The sequence below is a fragment of the Protomyctophum parallelum genome (genome assembly GCF_964188405.1).
Source record: "Protomyctophum parallelum genome assembly, chromosome: 17".
Taxonomy (NCBI): domain Eukaryota; kingdom Metazoa; phylum Chordata; class Actinopteri; order Myctophiformes; family Myctophidae; genus Protomyctophum; species Protomyctophum parallelum.
In genome coordinates, this window is record NC_139719.1 from 11010515 (window position 1) to 11032397 (window position 21883).

Here is a 21883-nt window from a genome sequence, read left to right on the forward strand (position 1 = left end):
AAGATGAAAATTAAAGTGTTTTGAAAGTTATTGACTGTGTCTATCTATTGGTCTCTGGAAGGTAAATCCATAATGCAACACATATGGCTTGAACATTGAGTCTGCCTTCCGTTTAACAATAAAACGGTTGGTTATTTTTTGTGAATGGAAATTAAATAAGACAATGCATTCTCTTCCACATTTCAATATCTAAAGTAGAGTAGGACCACCAGGACCATAAAAACATACAAAATACACATTAGTTTGAATTGAGTTTCAAAGAAAGCAGGTGGACAGGTGGACAGCATCATAATAATGAACACAAGGTATGATGTTTTTAAAGCCTAAACAATGACAACCTCTGGAATGTCACTGTTAGTTGGGCTGGTGAGCAGCAATACTGCCATTTAATTGATAGCCTGCAGTGTGATACTAATTAAGGCTCTGTTACAGAGTAGCAGAGCCTTTACCAGTGAGCCAACATGTAACTACATTAGCAGCACCTTGTCTCTGACCTGAATGGAACACAACATTAATTACTAGTATCATTGGTAACACTTAAGGAGGTAACATGCTATGGATAACATTGAACAGTTTGTTCTTTCCTGATGACATATTGTGGTTCTGATTCTGAACTAGCCTAATAAGGTAACCATTATGTGATGAGATGTCCACCTTTGCGTGGGACACTCCCTCATTTCCAAGACGTTTCAGGCGTCCCACAATCCCACTGATTGATTGATTACCTATGTGTTGATATTGATTGATTGAAATCAATTTTAATTTGTGAAATTGATTTCACAGAAATGTAATGTAAACATTTCAAACGAAAGCCTAGCTATAGCCTAGTCAATACAAAAACCTGTAGCTAAGATTTAGACTCTCGTAGATGTATTTATGGATTCTGACATTTTCAATCTTGAAAATGTCAGAATTGATAAATACATCTATGAGAATCTATTCAAAATCTTATAGGCTACAAAAACTGCTACTTTGAGGACGAAACCATGAAAAGCCATTTTCAAATGTACAAATAATGTACAAAATACACTTCTAATCTATACTACTAGTACTACTGTCTACTACTACTACTATACTACTACTATAGGCTACTAGTATAGTATAGTATTCCTAGTACAGTACTGTCTGTCTGTAGTAGTAGTGTTGGACCATGACCTTGATAGAAACAGTACTTCAAGCCAAAAGGTTTGTCATAATGAACACGCCCCCGCTCTGCTTCCTTAAGAAACACAGCCGGGGTTTCTGGTGACGTCACCACTACTAGGAAAGTACTCATTCTTATGGCGCTGCATTGAGCTGTAAAACAACAAGATAACCATCGTTTCCGTGTGAAATTGATCAATGACACTGTAGTAGAAGCACAGGTAGGAACCACGACGCATTTTATACTCGTATAGTTCAACTTCAGTACCCGGTGTTGTTGTTGTTGGCGGGACGTCGTTCAGGAAACGCTTGTTTGTTTTTCATGCTAGGGAACTGCCACCGTCTATGTGCTGCGAATGCAACTTGCTATTGAACACCAACTACGCTAATGCTAACTGGTAGATATAAACACACGATGGCCATTGTAAACCTAATATAATACAATATTCCTAACTGTGTATTACTTGCCGTTCATAATGTTATTAGACATGATCTATCCCACACCCCAAAAACGACATCGCAAAACGTCGATCTAATAAGCGTAGTACACTTGGATCGCCTGTCTAGCTTTTCCAGGATGTATTCGGTGTCGTGAGTTGTGATGAATTTATCATTTATGTGTACACTGAGATTGGTGTATTGTTAATTTGTCGCGTTGCCAATATCAATATCCAGCCAGCTATACAACACAATGGACGTCATTTTAGGCACGTTGCCTTTGCTAAGGTTGCCATCTGCGAATTTACATTTCCATGATGTCATGTTTGTGTTGTATTTACAACCTCTTCTTTTTTTTTTAGCAATGGAGAAGCCTCCTTTCAGACAAAATCAAAACTGCGGACCATGGGACTTTAAAGAGAGGTTGGGCATGGGCGGGTTTGCCCATGTGTACCTCTATCAACACCATGTAAGCCACACAAAACCATTTATGTCATCATTAAATGCCACCACTATCTATGTAATTTCTCACATGTTATGTCGATAACATAACATCCCTTCTTGTCACATCTATTCTATGCAGATCTAAGTTGGTTACTTGTGTTATTTAGATTTGTTTTGCTTGACCACAACTGCTCAGAATTAGCATATTTAGATGTAGCATGTTTGTTGTTTATCTGGTATTCTTTGAAGCACTATTGCGTTGTACTATGTAACCATGCAGTTAGCCTGTCATTTGTTGACAAGGGTGGTGCCATTTACTCTGATTTCACACTTTTATGCCCCTCCGATAGCAAAATGCCTATGTTAATGATGATGTTTTTTCTTTTTTGGGGGAAATCTTTAGGAGACTAATGAAAAGATAGCTGTGAAAATGTGCCGTTTGGAATTGACACCCAGAAATAAGGACCGATGGAGTCGAGAGATCCAGATCATGAAAAAGTTTGTACTTGTTTCTTGTCTCCTGTTTAAAGTCTTTATTACAGGGCCAGGGTGAATTTGGAGATATGTTTTCGTCCCCGTGTATGACAGTTTGTCCACGGCCAATCTTGCAAACTACTGGACTGATCACAGCCAATATGTCAAGGAAGTATATATTTTTCACTCATTGTGAAAAAGAAATAACTTTTGAATTCATAATCCTAAATTCACTATTCTGCCGATAAGTCCCAAATGTGGAGTTCCACAATCATCAATATATATAGTAATTTGTATGACAGAGTTTCTCTGGCAGAGATATTATGTGCTCCACTTAGCTTACTTTTAATTCTGAAAATGCAGTTTTATTAGTGCAGATTTGACTGTGATCAATCTGGGTACCCATTGGCAAAACAAAGGATAAACAGTGCCCTCTTTGTCACAGTCTTTCTTGAGAGACTAGACTGTGATTGACTGAAAATACCCAAATCTCTATCTGTCTGTGGGTCTGTCTCTTCATGCACATTTTATCGGCTTGACTGTCTCTTTGCCCTTATAATTTCATAGTACCACTACTACTGTCAAACTGGCCTCCAGGTACTTACAACGTGTACAATGCGTATTGCATAACTGGAGGGGCATGGGTCCCCAACGGGCATCAGCCTAGAATAATGAAATTGACTGTGAATGTTGTTTGTCATCATCAGTGATGATAATGGGAACACACACATCATCCAGACAGACTAGTACTTGCATCTATATCATTTGGCTTCTTTGGTTCAAATTTGAGGTGCCAAAAAATGCTCCTATATGGAGCCACAATTAGTGCTGTGTGTGTGTGGAAAGGTGTATTAAGTGTTGTTGGTGATGTTTCCCCTTCAGGTTGAACAACATCAACGTAGTGACAGCCAGAGATGTGCCAGAAGAGATGACGCACATAGCCTTAAATGATCTTCCACTGCTGGCTATGGAGTATTGTTCCAGGGGAGACCTCAGAAAGGTATGGGCCGCATTATTTCCTCAATCTGTGGACCGGGACCTCCAAAATGGCCAATCAGTGGAATGTTCTGACCGCCGCATGCATTACGCTCACTTTGAAACTCCTCACTGTCACCTGAAGTAAAGTGGCTGGTCGACTACTTCATATGTATTGGTGTGGACGCATGATGATGACACATGGTCAACTGATAGGGTTATCATCATATTAACCCATTCTGACCGGGCACCCATTTTGGTGTCAGCATCATGTTATGCTTTAGCTATTGAAAAATAGCAGATCTACAAGCTCATATCGCGCCACCGAGTGGCGCGATACGAGCTTGTAGGTCTGCTATTTTTTGAAAAATCGAAGAAACGACTGACATTTTTAGAATCTGATCTCAGGTCAGAATGGGTTAATCAGACCAGTGTGTGTCTGGCGGAAACCTCGTATGAATCTGATCTCAGGTCAGAATGGGTTAAAAAGAAATAGATGCCTCACTGGCCGCTGCAGTTCATTGGAGCGACGTGTCCAATGAAGGCAGGAAGTCAAGCGGAAGTGCCATAGGGAAGCGCTGAAGGCACGCTGCGTCGCTGCCCAAGTGACGTCACTCATGCGACTCCTCCGTCTCTCGCTGTCACTCGAGTGACTACTGGCAAATCACAGCGCGTCTTTTCCGGGACTTATGTTACACACGCGGTAGTCTAGGAAAATTGGCCTCAGATCCTGTGCAGCAGGGGCGTGACCCAGTGCGTTGCGTTTCAAATGAAATGCGAATCAAAAGACAGGGGCGGGTTCCACATGGAGTGGGCGCTACATCTAAATAAGACGGAAGGGAAACAATTGCTCCTTGAGCGGTGGTGGCCTACTACAATTCAATTTGGAATTGGATTCCCTTCGGACTATTTTCATGGTATGCACAGTGCTTCAGACCGGAAAGGGGAGTGTCCGCTCAGATTCTGAGCGCAACGTACTTCCCTCACAGGGATACGGTCCTTTTTCCCCAGAAGTCTTTCTCGCCCGCCTAGTGGCGAAAAATAAAACTTCTGGGAACTCAGATTACACACGCGGAAGCCTGACAAGCTTCCGCTCATGCTTCGCAAGGAATCTCGGGAAAATGATGCCTTCAATTTTGACATGGCCCCCAGAGCAGGAAGAGGTGTCTACGTTATCTTATGGTTATCATAAGTAACGGGGACTACACACGCGTGTGTGTGGGAAATTGGGATAATTGGGAGGAAAATAAATAAAAGAAGCCCTGCTTGTTAGCAGGCTTGGCACTGATTCTCAGTGCTATCCCCATAACATGGTACTAAGACGTGGCACCTAGGATCTGGAGAATGATGCCACTAGGAACAATAGTGTGAAACATTGTTTGAAGTGGGTAATCGGACAATTCTTCTGGTGTAATGTGTGGAATTCTGGGTTAATTGTGAACCCGAGGTTGAAATAAAACTAGTGTGAAACGTGACATATGCTAAACATGGGCTGTTATAACTCTGGGTTAAAAGTTGGCCCTTGTCTAACATATTCAAGTTTGAGAAGCCTGTATAAAGGTCTTGCTTGCATGTGCAGGACATTGAGGACAAAATGTGCATCATAAGTAATACTGTATATGATATGAGCATAACAGACTCTGTGAAATTAGAAATGTCCACATAATATGTCTGAGACAGTTATTTTTAGTCATGGGAGATTAATCGGCAAACACACCGGTATCGGACGATTCTAGTTGTTGGATTGATCGGCATCGGTTTGATTAATCAATCAGACCGATTAATTAATCTGTCCGATTAATCGGTCTGTCTTTACAGATAAACAAGCCCAAAGTAACCGCTTGAACAGATCTACAAGCTCACAATATTAAATATAAAGGTTCGATTTGATTTATTTATTTATTAGATCCCCATTAGCTTACTGTGAAACACAGCAGCTATTCTTCCTGGGGTATTCAAGTTAAATCTGAGTTGCCTAAGCCTGCAGTGCAGATGCCCTGTCACTGTACATGTATGTTTCAGAATGGACAAAATTATTATAATGTTTCAATACAGAATGAGATCATATCGACATCGGTAATATTGGTTATCGGCCATAACAGCAATTCATTATATCGGATATCGATATCGGTCAAAATGTCTCATCGGCACATCCATAGTTATTTTCCAATATTACAATAGGCAATACAGTAAGCCCCTATTTCAGTTTGACTTCATAGAGGTGACGCTTCAGTGTATCATGTACAGTATAATGGCATATTATACTCTTTGAAATGCATGTCTGTTTTTCCCACAGGTGCTGAGCAAACCAGAAAACTGTTGTGGACTGAAAGAGAGTGAAGTGCTCTCACTTCTTAATGACGTCGGTATGTACATCACTTACTGTACTATGACGATTGCTTAATGTAGTGTTCCTCTGTCTCTTTCGTTTGGGTCAGTAAAGCATTACAAGTGGATTTTGTGTTCTAGGATCCGGCATTCAGTATTTGCACGAAAACAAGATCATCCACAGAGACCTTAAACCTGAAAACATCGTGCTACAGGATGTCAATGGAAAGGTTGAAGCAGCATTTGCTTGTTTTGTGTGTTGTCCCGTCTGTATTTTCACACTGTATTGTTGATGGGCGCTAGCCACTCTATGCACAGCTGTATGTGTGGGTGTGGTGTGGTGTGTGTGTGTGTGTGTGTGTGTGTGTGTGTGTGTGTGTGTGTGTGTGTGTGTGAGAGCACGGAATGTGCTCAGCTGATTGGCTGAGCACGGAATGTGGCTCAGGAGGTAGAGCAGGTCGTCCATTGATCCATGGGTCAGCGGTTCAAATCCCGGCTCCTCCTGTCTACATGTCGAAGTGTCCTTGGGCAAGACACTGAACCCCACATTGCTCCCGATGTGCTGGTTGGTACCTTGCATGGCTTCCGCTGCCATCGGTGTATGAATGGGTGAATGTAATGGGTGAATGTAATGCACAATCTATGTAAAGCGCCTTGGATAAAGGCGCTATATAAGTGCACCATCTACCATTTACCATTTATGTATGATGATAAGAGCAACCCTCACTTCATAAGTGTGATTCTTCTGTTTCTTTCATCAGCTTGTTCACAAAATCATTGACCTGGGTTACGCTAAAGACTTGGACCAAGGCAGTCTCTGTACCTCCTTTGTCGGCACACTCCAATACTTGGTAAGTAGCACATTCACAATTGAGTTTATGACAAATTAAAAATGTCATTGAACACCGAAAACGTAATGCACTGTTTCTTTGCCAGGCACCGGAGCTGTTTGAGAATAAGCCATATACCGTTACGGTGGACTACTGGAGTTTTGGCACTATGATATTTGAATGCAGCTGTGGTTTTCGGCCCTTCCTGCACAACCTGCAGCCTGTCCAGTGGTAGGTTGAGATTTGTAGAATGCAAATTTAACCCATTCTGACCTGAGATCAGATTCATACGAGGTTTCCACTGGACACACACTGGTCTGATTAACCCATTCTGACCTGAGATCAGATTCTAAAAATGTCAGTCGTTCTTCGATTTTTCAAAAATAGCAGACCTACAAGCTTGTAGCGCGCCACTCGGTGGAGCGATATGAGCTTGTAGATCTGCTATTTTTCAATAGCTAAAGCATAACATGATGCTGACACCAAAATGGGTTCCCGTTCAGAATGGGTTAAAATACGTTCTCAAACCAGAAACATTCGCAGCATCATCAAAGCTTTTACATTTCTCATTTAAATTCAATCTAGGTACAATTCAGTACATCCAATAACCTTTTATCGTCGTGTACACAGGGCCAGCAAAGTGCGTAATAAAGGTCCAAAAGACATAATGGCAGTGGAGGAACTGAATGGAGATGTCAAATTCTACACGCATCTGCCCTACCCCAACAACCTTAGCAGGTTAGAATCACATGTTCTATGTTCCATGTTCTAGCAAACATTTTCAGCACTAAATATGCATGTCAAATGATTGTTGCTTCTGTGCTGTGGGGTAATTTATCTGATACTTAACAATTGCGACATTGTATAGGTGGTTTGTGCAGTCACCACTCTCTGACATAACGTGTATATTTGTGTTCCCATTATATAGGACAATGCTGGAGCCAATGGCAGCTCTACTACAGCTGATGCTGAAATGGGATCCTGTTCAGAGAGGAGGCAAAGTCAACCCTGACAACAAAAAACCACAGTGCTTTGAAGTGTTGGAGCAGATATTATGTATGAAGGTCAGTCCCCCTGAGCTCCCAGATATCCTTTTTTTCTTAAGAGCTTGATGTGCTCTCTGTGTGTGTGTGTGTGTGTGTGTGTGTGTGTGTGTGTGTGTGTGTGTGTGTGTTTGTGTGTTAGTGATAGACTAACACATATAACATAACTAACATCGATATTCATGATTTTAATTAATATCGGTATCGGTGCTAAAAACAAATAATCGGAAAGAAACGACCGATTATTGTATTTCTCATAAATGCGCAAACATGGTGAAACAACCACTTTCATTGAAAATCCGGTTTTGATAAACTAGAACGGTGCCCGTAGGGCCTCTACAGCCCATTGGGCACTGACCTACTTGGTACGATGCAGGTTGTAAACGAATGCCCCACCCAGATATTATGTCTGTCTCCCTTTTATGCCCATATATGGAGTTCTTTCACTTCTTTGTAAGGCATGCCCAAATAGGGAGTATATGCAGCCAGCTTGTGGAGTTCTGTCTTGTGTCAGGTCCAAATATGGAGTGCTGTGAGGTCAGAGCAGGCCAGCTCCATATATGGACGCTGCTGGGCATGGGCCCGGTCCAGAGCCCGGGCAGAGGCCTTTTTGGCGCGGTTCTGGACAATTACACACACACACACACTTTGAAAATTATATATATATGCTGCTACAGTACATAAGCTGCAATTGATGGAGGGGGGGAAGTGTTACTGAAACGATGTTGGTGCTTCTTGCACCAACAAAAAATATTTTTTTAACTTTAATTAATCGGCTCATAATATCGGCTATCTGCTTTTTGATTGTCCACTAATCGGTGATCGGATATATCTGCCAAAAACCATATCGGTCGATCACTAGTGTGTGTGTGTGTGTGTGTGTGTAGTGCGCGCGCACTACTTTCACAACAGTGGACTTCTGGGCAAACACTCTGCTGTAAGAAGCATGTTTAATAGTGAGAACTGTTTTTCTGCCTGACAAAACCAAATCTAATAGTAATTAAAACATTATATGTTGTCATTGTACATTTAAAAAGTATTTGGTCTTCCGCCACCAGATCGTGCACATCCTGAACATGACCACGGCCCAAGTGCACTCTTTTCAGTTGGCCCCAGAGGAAAGCCTCCACAGCCTGCAGAGGCGCATTGAGGCCGAGACCAACATAGAGGTGGTCAGCCAGGAGCTGCTGCAGGAGACAGGGGTGTCCCTGGACCCCAGGAAGGCTGCTGCGCAGTGTGTCCTTGACGGGGTGGTAAGAAACGGCCCCTTATTGTGCATAATGATAGCTCGCTGCGCTGATGGATCCATGTGCATCTAAAGGCAGCGTAAGTGATATTTTTTTCTTTGCCATAGTGTTTGTTCAGTAACAGGGGTCTGTCTCTCCAGCACTTTAATAAACAGAAAATACATTTTCAAGGTAGGTGGCAAAACTTAAGCCAATCAGGAGAGAGTAGCTATTTATGATCTTACATTTTTATAGTGATCCACTTCCAATTGTGTCTGCTCATTTCTTTGTGTAATCACAGGTTTACTGCCACCTGCTGGATGCAAAGCCAACCTCAGACTGCCAAGGGCTGTGGGGGCGATTTAGAGGGTGAACACAGGACAGATATCCTGTTGTGTGCGTCCATATTAATGCTAAATAAATAGCGTCAATGCTAGCGAGCTAAACTATAGCCATCCTTGCTCTAGAAAGCCCCAATGTTTCCATCTAGACCACCGGATAATCCGCAAAGACCTCCGAACATCGCACGTTTTATCCAAACCACGGAGAGCTCCGTAGATTAGGAGTTATTCAGCTTTTAGTCATTCTGTATAATGGGACGGTCTAGGATCGCTAAAGAAGGAAAGGCCAAGCCAAAATAATAATGAAAAAAAAAAAAAAAAGCTTATCTGATGGATCAATCCGCCAGGAGCCGATGGCGGAACGTTCCGCCACAAGCAGTAAGTCTGTTAATCTGTATCCTAACTGCGTTGGATTACCGTATTTATTTAACTTTTAAATTGCAGTTTCTGAAAATGCATTTTCTGTTTAAAAAAAAAAGCTGGAGACTCCTATTACTGAACAAACACTGTGGCAATGAGTACTATCACAATATAGAGCTTTTTAACACAATTCTTACCAATTTATCTTTGTATTATCTTGCCATTTCTTTCTTTCATTCGAGTCTGTTAGCACTTAGCGGAGCATTCACTTTGTTCTATTTGTTTGTACAGAGAGGTTGGGACAGCTACATCGTATACCTTTTTGACAAAAGCCTCACCCAGTACTCTGGCCCTTTTAGTGCAAGACAGCTGCCTGATAAAGTCAACACTATTGGTGAGTATTGTGTTGAAGTAGATTCAGTAATCTTCCCTTGATTTAGACTTTACAGACAACTCATGCATTTTAGCTCGGTGTGATCAAGACTGTTTTGCCGTCCCATCAGTGAACAGATAATCTCCGGCAGATAATCTCCGGCATGCCCTATTGACGTGAAACTGTGAACACACACTCCCTGGATGCCAGAGCAGAACCCCACATTTTTCACATCGGCCTGTTATAGCGTCACTTTTAGCAAATCACTTTTTTATACTACAGAATTTGTCCAAACTAGAGAGAAACATCACGCAAAACACGTTTAATATCTCCGACTGCTGCGACTGCCGCAGACTCCTATGCACTTTCGTGATGCCACCAAACACTTTTCAAATCGGCATTAAGGTCCTTTCAAATGGGCAGCGATGAACGCAGACGTTGCCTGGATCAACGACAAGTCTGCTCTAGGTCTGCTGAAGAGGGGCGCGACAACGCAAGCGTCAAAAAAAGCTAATCGGAATCCAGGTCTCGTGAGTCGCGGGCGTGTGCACGAAACAAGCACGTGCACTATAATTTCACGGGACTGGGCCCACGTAGATCCCTCGACAGAAAAAAAACACGGGTCTCATTGAAAATGAACTATAGGCGTGCTAAATCACTGCCCGTTTGAAAGGACCTGGTCTGGCCTCAGCGCTGGGTGGGTGTTTTGCAGAAACCAAAATGTGGAAGAGTCAATCGGTATCTGCGAATAAAAAGAGGATTTTTTAAAATATATATATACACTTTCTTTTGAAGTTTGAGTTGTATAGTTACCTTGCCATGCTATACTTCCAAAGGTTGTCAAGAAATCAAAAATAATTTATAATCCATTGATTAGAAAATATGCTCAGACAATATAGAACATCAACAAACCAGTACTGCTTTTTTCTTTTTTTTTTATATAAAAAAAATTTCTGTTGATTTTACAGATCCAGTTTGGGTTTTCTTCCTAATATAAATGGCAAAATCAACAGGAAGTTAAAAAAATAATTAATATAAAAACCGTACTGGGTTTGGTGATGCTTTATAATGTATATTGTCTGAATTAACTTTGTTTGTTTACATGCTAAAAGAATGACTTTGAGAGCTGTTTGAGCGTACAATGTAAGTCAGTGAAGAGAATATTTTGAATCTTGAATATTTATCACTGGAGCACACTGTACACATTTTGGCGTTGCATCATGGCAAGGTAACTACACAACCCAAACCTTTTCCAAAGTGGTCTTGCCCTTTAAGGCATAACTAGAAATAATACATAATATAATATAATAATGCTTTTCCAACATTACAGTGCAAGAGGCCAAGACCCAGCTGCCCCTGGTTGCGCTAAAGAAGGTGTGGGGTGAAGCGGTAAGCTACATTTGTGGACTGAAGGAGGACTACAGCAGACTTTTCCAAGGCCAGAGGGCTGCCATGTAAGTTTACAAGATCTACGTCAACAGATGATAGTAGTAGTATCTCTTGGCGTTTGTTTTAATCTAAATGGGCAGTACAGTTCACGTATGTATTGTATACTTTAACCCATTCTGACCTGAGATCAGATTCACACAAGGTTTCCACTGGACACACACTGGTCTGATTAACCCATTCTGACGGTCTGACCTGAGATCAGATTCTAGAAATGTCAGTCGTTCTTCGATTTTTCAAAAATAGCAGACCTACAAGCTCGTAGGAGTGGCGCGCTATGAGCTTGTAGATCTGCTATTTTTAAATAGCTAAAGCATAACATGATGCTGACACCAAAATGGGTGCCCGGTCAGAATGGGTTAAACAATATAATATTAGTAGTTGAATAATAATAATAGTAGTAGGATCACTCTTCAAGCCCACAACGCAGATCACTGAGTTTGTATGGAAATTAGGATTAATTTCCTCTCATCCTAAAGACTCTTACACCTGACCCAATTCTAGATTATCCCACTGAAAGCTCTAAATGATCAATTTAATTTATACAGCTTATAAAGAAATAAATGGCACATTCAGTTTTACATTTATATTAGACCAGCATTCTCTCTTACGTCATTGCAACCCATACTGCACTAAAATACATAAAGCAACCCCAGAGTCAGATTTGACTTGTAAATGTTCAGTGCAATTTAAATGTCAGCGACACAGAGGTTTGTTCAGAACCAGAGGATAAGGGTAAGGCAACTCTGCACCATTCTCATGTCTATACATTCTCTTGGTGCAGTGGAGATGAAGTCATGATAAATCATATTTATTTAACTTTTGGTCATTTGTTTGTCTTTCTCATTTCATGATGCTGATGAGTGACTTATGTGGTGGTTTGTTTTGTTTCACTTGTTATTCTTGGACAAATCACTGCACGCTTGACGATGCAATGGGCCAAGGTGTTAGAAAACAGAATTATACCATATAAGCGAAGGAGCTTCTGCTCACTTGCACAATGGAAGTTTCTTAATGCTTTCAGTCGGACGACCTTGATCAGGGCAATGCCCTATTCTACAAAATGTAGCTAAATCAATAGACGGCTGTTATCCTGACAAATCTCTTGAAAGCTTACAACATGTAACGCAATATACAAATTAAAGGACATTATACATTTTGAAAAATAAAATAAATGGAGCAGAAATATTCAGAAGGATGTCTTTCCTTTTTGTTCATGTGGACTACGAACATACCTTGTGTCACACAATGCAGTTTGTGCACAGAAAGTATAGACAATTCTGTCTAAAATGCCCGGGGTTGGTTGGTACACAGTAATATCCATTTGTACATGCAAGAGTCAAATTTTAATTAAATTGATTGCACTTTTAATCTGTTCAATTAATGACCTATAATGACCTTCCACACAGAAAAGGATTCCAAATAAGCTAGCCTGCTTCTTCCTTTCCTTGCACAGTATTCTTGTTCATTGATATGTATTGTCTTTGTTAGGAACGGGTCAGTAGACTAGAAAAATAACAAATCTGCACAATGGGTCACGTTTACTTATTTTCTTTCCGCTTCTTGCCCGTCTGCGTTTCCTCCAGGCTGAGTCTGCTGCGCTACAACACCAACTTGACCAGATATAAGAACAGCATGTTTGGCTTCTCCCAGCAGCTGAAGGCCAAGCTGGACTTCTTCAAGAGCAGCATCCAGTATGACCTGGAGAAATACAGTGACCAGATGCACTATGGCATATGTGAGGAAATGACCAACAGTCTTTTATTGCCCTCAGCCCTCAGGGTTACCGACAAGAGCATTGCAGATGATGTATTATTGGGTCATAATGAGGTGTGGGATAGACCGTAATGATTTCTATGGATTGTCCACAGCCTCTGAGAAGATGTTGAAAGCGTGGCAGGAGAATGAAGAACGAGCTGCGGCCTTTGCACAGGTACTTAATCAATTACAACTAACAGGCTCTTTGTCAAATGAAACATTAAATATTATTACATTGATGGAAAATAATGTTTCTGACATTTCGAAATATGTAATTAACAATGTTTTTTTTGTAATAACATTCATGGTTTTGTATCGCCATGACATGTGACCTAAATGTGCTTGTTAGCCAGCCAACAAGATTGTGCAGTGACACTTTGGGTGTGTTCATTCGCCAAATTTTGTCATATCTTCCTTGTCTTCAGCCATGACGCTTAGACAATCTCTTCAGCCAGTGTCAGGAGGGTGCTCTGAGCACTGCTTGAGAATTTGATTAGAAAACAGTTGAGTAAACGGATAGACCTCTAGTCTGCACAAACTATCTGCCAATGTCTGGACAGATGATGGTGGATAATTTATTATTTCCTCCATCTTTGTCTTTGACAGGCCAGGAGGCAAAGACAATATTTTTGCTCCTGTTAGTCTGTTTTTGATTGATTGAATATTACTTCAGTAACAAGATTGTTAGTCAGATCGTACAGTCTAAAGATATGCCAAAAGCATAACAGAAAAAGCTGCAGGAGCTTGTTTTCATTGTGATCCATCATGTCTATCTGTGAGCAGCTAATCTCAGTGACTGTGCAAGCTAGTGCATGCCTAAGAATGCGCATCAAACTTTGGGACATTCGCCTTGATTGCGTCTAAAGTTAAACCCTAACATTTAACTTCACTAAAACTCTATGCCTAACCCTAACCTCACGGAAATTATGCCTAAGCCTAATCTCAAAACCCTATCCGTCTGGGCTAAACACCTGGGAAAGCGTGAGTGAGTCCGTCAAAAATACTTTTCCCCTGGATTCTTTGGATCATGACGCAACTTCACGGCGCTGCCCATATCTATTTGATGTAGCTTTGTCTTGCATTTGAATATAATTTCAGGGTTCAGTGTTGTTGACACACTTTTATCTCATGAAAGTGTCATGTTTTGTTTTTATCTTAATTCTAATACCATTAGACTGGAACATTGGGGTGAAATCTGTGTGTGATACTTTGTGTCGTCTGCAGGTGGCAGAGGTGAGCCACTTGGACGAGGAGATCATGGCTCTGCACTCTGAGATCGTTGAACTCCAGAGGAGCCCATATGCCCGACGCCAAGGAGACAAGATGGAGCTGCTGTGAGTAGTATCAAGTAGCGTCTTCCCCATACACCACAAACCATACTTCTATATCTGTTGTTGCATTCTGGAGAAACATGTAACCACTTAAACCAGGGGTTTTCAACTGGTGGTCCGTGAAGGTATTGTATTGCATGTGGTCCCTGGCCATGCATTTAGTATGTTTTTTGTATCGACCAATATAGTTGGGAAACTAACTAGTTCATTAAATTACCTGGTGATGTAAGCATCAATGTTGTCAGTTACTGGGAAGTCGGATGTCAAGAACTTCCACAGAAAGGGAGTTTGAATTCCAAGGGAAACCGTAGGCGGAAGACATGCGATTGCATCATGCAATCACATGTGTCTGCTATCTATGAGTTAATTATGGATGGTTAAGAGAACAAAGTAATGGCAACCATGGGAAAGGTATAGCCCCGGACGACTAGCAAATGCCAGTTAGATTACTGACTGTTAAGGGCTTGATTTAATTCACCTCAAATTAACAAATTAAACGAAGCCCTTAACTGTCAATATTTAATTATTTCAGACTTTTTCCTCAACACCACGCCCATATCCCCCCAGCCAACACAACAGTATTTGTATTTGTATTTATTTATTCAGCACAGTATAAAAACAACACGGGGAACATATAAATATAAGAAGGGTAAAGTGCTAGGCTGAGGCAAAACAATCCAAGGGGCTTATACGAGTCCTCTAACTATATAAATTATAATGAAACATTGTACATATATAGATATGGAATATCCAGAAAACATGATTGCAGTATATAAAACATGATCAAAACAACAAAACAAAAACACAACATGATTAGAATTTTTGGTTATCTACATGATTAGAGAAAAGAATAGATGATACAAAGAAATAATAATTAAGTGATCTGGTCAATTAAGTGGGTCCTAAACTTATGTTTGAAATTTTTTAATTAAGAAGAATTTGATGAAATTGCATTATAGGTGTTCCATAGCTGGGCCCCCCTGTATCTGATGGAGAACTGACACAGAACAGTGGTCCCCAGGTTGATTCTTAGTCAGGGTGGTGGTCCCCAGGTTGATTCTTAGTAAGGGTGGTGGTCCCCAGGTTGATTCTTAGTCAGGGTGGTGGTCCCCACTCCCCAGGTTGATTCTTAGTCAGGGTGGTGGTCCCCACTCCCCAGGTTGATTCTTAGTCAGGGTGGTGGTCCCCAGGTTGATTCTTAGTCAGGGTGGTGGTCCCCACTCCCCAGGTTGATTCTTAGTCAGGGTGGTGGTCCCCAGGTTGATTCTTAGTCGGGTAGATCGGCTATTTTTGCTGCAACATTATAGGACAGGAAATATAGTGGCCCTCTCCATTGTCAAAGTTGCCCACTGACTCATACCATATCTAAGTAGACCCGGGTCCAGTCCACTGTGGTTCTATACGTGGCCCACTCATTTTCCCTGTACATCAAATCTCTTTGCCGAACTTCAAGCTCACACTTCGCAGTGCAATGCGTTGTTCGCTGGTAGATCAATGGAATTGGATGCCCCAGAATAGAGATGATGGGGTTCATGTGATGTTCATAGACATAGGCTCTGGGCCGTCTGTATCTCGAGAGGAGGCACGTTTCTGCGTGCGTCACAGAAGGGGGAAGTTCGGTGGAAGTCCCGGAAAAGACGTGCTGTGATTGACCAGTAATCATTTTAGCGGCAGCGACGCGGCACGCCTTCCGCACTTCCGCTTGACTTCCACCTTACAGTGCTCCAATGAACTGCAGCGGCCAACGAGGCATCTATGGTCCATGTGGTTACATTCTGTTGTGTGGTCTTTTTTTTTAGGGGCGTGTGTCTGCCTAGTTTTACTATGAAAATGTGTGATTTGTCGATTAATGACGTGTTGTCATTGCAGAGAAGAGAAGGCCATTGAGCTGTACAAGCAACTGAAAATGAAATGCAAAAGTAAGTTGTGGAAAAGGTTACTTGACATTTATGTGCCGATTTTAACTTTTCACCTAGGCTACCAGCAAATGGACTCCATATTGCTCATGTAAGGTGTTAATTTGTGTTGTGCGCTGTACTCGCCCCCCACAGTGCCCGACCCGGACGTAAGCAGCGACAGCTCTGAAATGGTAAAGGCCATAATACAGACGGTTCAGAACCAGGACAAGGTTCTGAAAGACCTCTATACACACCTCAGGTAGGACCAACTGTTTAAAGTTTAAGCTTTTTACAAAACATTGGGCGTCCTTCTGAAAGTAGGAAGTCAACAAGTTTTGAATATAATTCATATTATTATAAAAATGTTTTTTTTTGGGTGGGTCGGTGGGGGGGGGGGTGGGATTTGCTCCAAATAAGGATACAAAGTTCATGTGGTAAAGCAATATGTTGCCAGCCAAAATGGGCCCCAATCTAAATTTATTTTCCCAAATGCCAAGTATTCAAAATGTCCATGCCAACGGAACGATTGCATTTTGTTTATAATTAATTTAAAAAGTGTTTTTTGAAATCGTAACAAATGCCTAAATCTAAGAATGTAGGAAACAAAAAATAACGAGACCCATAACAATGTGTCTGCGACTCACAAATGCCACTGTTTTGGGAAACAGTGGACTAGGCTGTATCATTAAAACCATAAATGCCAACTCCTGCCTCCTTGGCGTGGAATGCCCTGACCCCCTCTGTCAAAGAAATGCAGATCACTTACATCTTTTAAATCGGGCCTGACAATCCACCTTTTAACCCATTCTGACCTGAGATCAGATTCATACGAGGTTTCCACTGGACACACGCTGGTCTGACGAACCCATTCTGACCTGAGATCAGATTCTAAAAATGTCAGTCGTTCTTCGATTTTTAAAAAAAATAGCAGACCTACAAGCTCGTATCGCGCCACTCGGTGGCGCGATATGAGCTTGTAGATCTGCTATTTTTCAATAGCTAAAGCATAACATGATGCCAACACCAAAATGGGTGCCCGGTCAGAATGGGTTAAACAGGTGATCACCTCCCCTTTCCTTTTTTCCTGTACAGTTTTTGTTTTTCCCCCTGAAATTATATTGATTTATTTTGTTGTTGATGATATTGAATTTTGTCGTTATTCTTCCCGTCATTCCAAAAAAGAAAGTTCTTGCGGTCTTGTAATTCATAGACATAAGTGTTTGACTGTACTCTGTTTTTCCATTTATGTCTAAACCATTCAATCACTTCTCTCGTGTCTTTTGAACCACCCTGACAGTAAGATCCTGCTCAGCAAACAGAAGATCATCGACCTGTTCCCTCGCATCGAGAGGACGCTAGAGAGCATCAAGGATGCTGACAACACGGTGATGCAAATGCAGATCAAGAGACAGAGAGAGTTCTGGCACTTGCTCAAGATAGCCTGCGTAAGTTGTCCCCGCCAGCTGGTCCTTATCAGTCGGATGATTTGTTTGTGCAGGCTAAATTAGACTTTCTTTTCAGCATTCCTTACTGAAGATTGAAGATGGTAGGCAGTGAGGAGGTTGGAGGCGAGGGTGCGACATAATGTTATGGAAGGCACTAAAATGACATCAGGGTATGTGCTCTTGTAACAGTGAGCCTCAAAGCATTTTAATTTGTCTTAAGAGGCTGCCATCATTGGCAACTGTCCACGTTGTTGCTGCCCATCGTGCCTCCCTTGTGTGGGGCAGGGTTTCCTGCCTAGCTGGCTCTTATCTAAATAAGCAGGAAATACACAAGGAGGCTGTCCAATGCGTGCGGAAAGGAGGATGTGTTTATAGTTTGCGTGTGTCACAATGTAATCTCTCTGTACCCAGGCCCAGAACTCATCGCGGAACTCGATCGCAGCCAGCCCAGAGACGTCCAACCCGTTGCAGGTTTCCCAGTGGTCCCAGTCGGCCCAGCCTGTCAGCTCCCCACACCCCCTTACTTCACTGCCTGGACCCAACGACAGGTAAAACGTGTTTTGAGTGTTTTGCTGTCTTGTTGTTTGATGTATTTCTTTTTTCCAGTGGCCCTAGAGGGCGGAAGTCACACACTGTGAGGTGCAGGACAGCACAGTATAGAGCTGTGGTTCGGTTGGACCCATTTGTGGGTCACGGACACGTTTTTATCGGTCAATAGGAAATTTACAATTTAGGTATTTGGCAGACGCTCTTAATCCAGAGCAATTTACAGTAAGCAAGAACAATGTGTCTAATGTGTGAGAGGGTAACTCCTTTGAGGTGGCCTAGCTCAGTGGTTCCCAAACCTTTTAGCCTGTGACCCAAGAGAGAGATTAGATGTTTGGCCCCGGTACCCAAACTAGTGAAAAGCACACAACTCGTCGTGAGCTCATGGATCAGCCATTTTCACTACTTCTTAAACATTTGTTTTCTAATTTATGGAATATCTTAGATTTTTCTTTGATTTCTTTATGAAATTACTAAAAATCATCGAATTTTGTTCTTAATTCATGAAAAGTTTTGCTTCTTTAGGAATGTTTTTTTTTTAAGTGTTTTAAAATAATAATTGACACCATCGGGGCCCATGACGTAAATCACTGTCAAGTTCAAGTGCACGGTCATGTGCCCGAGACCTAGATTGATAATCTCCGTCAAATTAGTGCAATGAAAACTGATCCATCGTCGGCAAGCCTAGAGGCACTTGCTGACGATGGGCACATTTTATTAATGGATTAAATGGGCCCGGGCCCGCAAGGTGTTAAAATCTAAGGGACCCATAAAAATGTGTCCGATCCACAAATGTGTCCCGGCCCCAGTGTTTGGGAACCCCTGGGCCTAGCTGAGTGTCTTTTCCTTGGCCCCAGTGTTTGGGAACCCCTGGGCCTAGCTGAGTGTCTTTTCCTTGGCCCCAGTGTTTGGGAACCCCTGTAGCTGAGTGTCTTTTCCTTGGTTCCAGTGACGCAGCTCCACGCCTGCTACAGGAGAACCAGAAGTACCTCAGCCAGTTGACCAGCCTGATGCAGGACGCGGCTGATGAGCAGGCCAAAAGCATAGTGGTGAGATGACTAATCACCTCTGATGCAGTGACTTGTCCTCGTTGTTTGAAACCTTTTTAAAACGGCAAAATCTGTGACTTATTTTAATGAATAAAACTTTATTTTTAACTAATCTGTATGGTATAATTAACCCATTTTGACCTGAGATCAGATTAAAAAAAATGTCTTCTACATCCTGACAGTTTTCTGAAAAAGCTATGTTTCTATGTCAGTCGTTCTTCGATTTTTCAAAAATAGCAGCCCTACAAGCTCGTAGCGCGCCACTCGGTGGCGCGCTATGAGCTTGTAGATCTGCTATTTTTCAATAGCTAAAGCATAACATAATGATAATACCAAAAGAGGTTCCCGCCCAGAATGGTTTAATACAATATATATAGTAGTAAATGTAGAGTGGTTGGAGTTGGGTCTCCCTACAATTCCATTGAGACATTTAGAGACCAGTCGACAAGTAGCGCTGGCCCAATAGCACCATCTCCCCTGGCCAAGCAGGGGTTTCATCTTGGAAGAACGGTAGAATGTTTGGTCTCTCACATGATGAGACCCAGGTTCAGATTCCTGTTTAGAACAAAACGTACGGATTGCAGATTACATTTTAAGGTTAGGCCACCATGCCAATGTCTTCTCTCTACAAATGTTCAAATGATAAATTGTGTATATTGAACACTGAGTACTATCTTCTCTGTAACCAAATATAATGGGTGGCTTGATTGCAACTTGGAGTTGTATTTGTCTGCCAGTGCTTTTAAGGTGTGTCTAGTCACACTAGGTCATGGGGGGGGGGGGGAAGGAAGACTTTTGTCAACTTGTATATCTTCTGTCTAAAATGTTTGCCACACAGACTAGTAAAACGACAACAAACGGGTTTGAATCCTGCAAACTGTGTCCCAACAGCCACATCAGATTGAAGTGAGGGTATATTTGTGTGACTAAGTGTAAGTGGGAACCATTTACGGCACAGTTTTCCTCATTTTTGTAATTTCTTTTTAGGACCAAGACTGGAGCTGGACGAAATACGAAACTCTATCTAACAAATTGAAAAAGCAAAACGCCTAAGACCAGTTTCTTAAAAAGCACCATCCAGCTCATCCCTGCCTGCGCTAACACTAAAGGACTGAACGCTGTTCATGAAACAGACGTCGGATGTCGATGTTGTACATTTATACCTGAACTATTCACCTGAACTATTTCCTGAGCCTCTAAAAACAAAACACAAACGCAAGGCAGATGAACACATGCGCTCCATGGTGCCCACCCACCCACTCACTTTGTCCGTCACTTGGTGGAATGTTTGATTTGTGATTATCGTTTCATACGGGGAAAAAAGGTAATCCGTGTGTACATTCCCTCCACGACAAGTGTCACACATCTCACCACATGGATGCATTTCCTTAGCATGATTCATGTTCTTGATAATTTTGCTAAGCCAAGCGGACTGTAGCATTGGATAAAACAAAGAAAAAGGCTGAATTCAGGGCTAGGAAGTGTATTTGAACATGTGGACATTGCACCCTGGCCAATGGGTTCAACTTGCAATGTAACGCAGCAAAAACAAAGGGAAGTGTTTTGGGGTGGGGTGGGATGTGGGGTGTTTAATCAAGCAAATGGCACTTTGATACTCCCATGTATCCTTTTGAAATCAGATGTTCCAAACGAAACGCTGTTATAAATCCATCATATCGGCCTGTTTCCCCAATCATGAACAAGACAGACACTCTTATTAACTTATCGCTCACTATCAAGTTGATATATTTTACTATACGCCCGTGGATTCCAAGGGTATAAAGTATGTGTATTAACTTTTTTTTTTTTTATGCAAAGTGTTAAATATCCTAGGCAGAGGCCTTTGTCGTGATTTACGCGACAAAAGTGGCCCGGCCATCATCTGTTTATATAATGTCTATACTGTACATCTGTGTTTGTAAATGTCGAGCGGACAGGACGGGTCGTGTCGGTGACCTCATTAATGTGCACATTTCTTCTCCACAGGATGGCTTTTATGAATGGATGTTTGCCCCGCCCCCCCCTGGAGCGTCTCGCCTCAATGATAATCTTTGTTCTTTGATTTACAAGAACAATGATTTACAGTCTTTGAGATGAGATACTCTGGGCAAAGCCACGATGGCAAATCATTGAATGTACTATGCTTACACTCTCAAAAGTGTAAACATGGCCGCTGTGTGTGTGTGTAACAAACCGAAGTGGTTACTTTGCGCCAAGAGAGAAATCTGCCTTCTTGAGGTGTATTTATGAAGGTCAAGTGCAATGGAGAGATTTTCTTTTTGTATTTAAGTGTCATGCTAGTCCGTTTTCTTTCCATATTGAGTGTTTTCCATCTGATGGTTTGAGCCTGTCTATAAATGTTTACTTTTTAGTAATTGCATTGTAGAGAGATCAGATGTTTGCCTGGTATTACAATAAACTACTTTGGCATGATT

The 21883-nt window shown here is 41.7% G+C and overlaps 1 protein-coding gene across 1 annotated transcript; it reads left to right on the forward strand.

The window, feature by feature from the left end:
• The first annotated feature begins 1245 nt into the window (after positions 1-1245).
• LOC310875134 (inhibitor of nuclear factor kappa-B kinase subunit alpha-like) lies at positions 1246-21883 on the forward strand. Its single transcript, XM_083788248.1, has 22 exons — positions 1246-1364; positions 1944-2050; positions 2429-2523; positions 3382-3499; positions 5771-5840; positions 5944-6032; positions 6564-6653; positions 6739-6863; positions 7263-7370; positions 7561-7696; positions 8734-8928; positions 9894-9996; positions 11306-11429; positions 13008-13159; positions 13293-13354; positions 14404-14513; positions 16380-16429; positions 16562-16667; positions 17706-17853; positions 18265-18401; positions 19349-19448; positions 20436-21883. The coding sequence occupies exons 2-22, from the start codon at positions 1946-1948 to the stop codon at positions 20499-20501; spliced, it is 2289 nt and encodes a 762-aa protein (XP_083644374.1). The 5' UTR covers positions 1246-1364; positions 1944-1945; the 3' UTR covers positions 20502-21883.

Coding starts and splice junctions, on each gene's coding strand:
- LOC310875134 (XM_083788248.1), top strand. CDS start 1,946: ATGGAGAAGCCTCCTTTCAGACAAAATCAAAACTGCGGACCATGGGAC. Junction 14,514..16,379: donor GGAGACAAGATGGAGCTGCT/GTGAGTAGTATC, acceptor TTGTCATTGCAG/AGAAGAGAAGGCCATTGAGC. Junction 16,430..16,561: donor ACTGAAAATGAAATGCAAAA/GTAAGTTGTGGA, acceptor CGCCCCCCACAG/TGCCCGACCCGGACGTAAGC.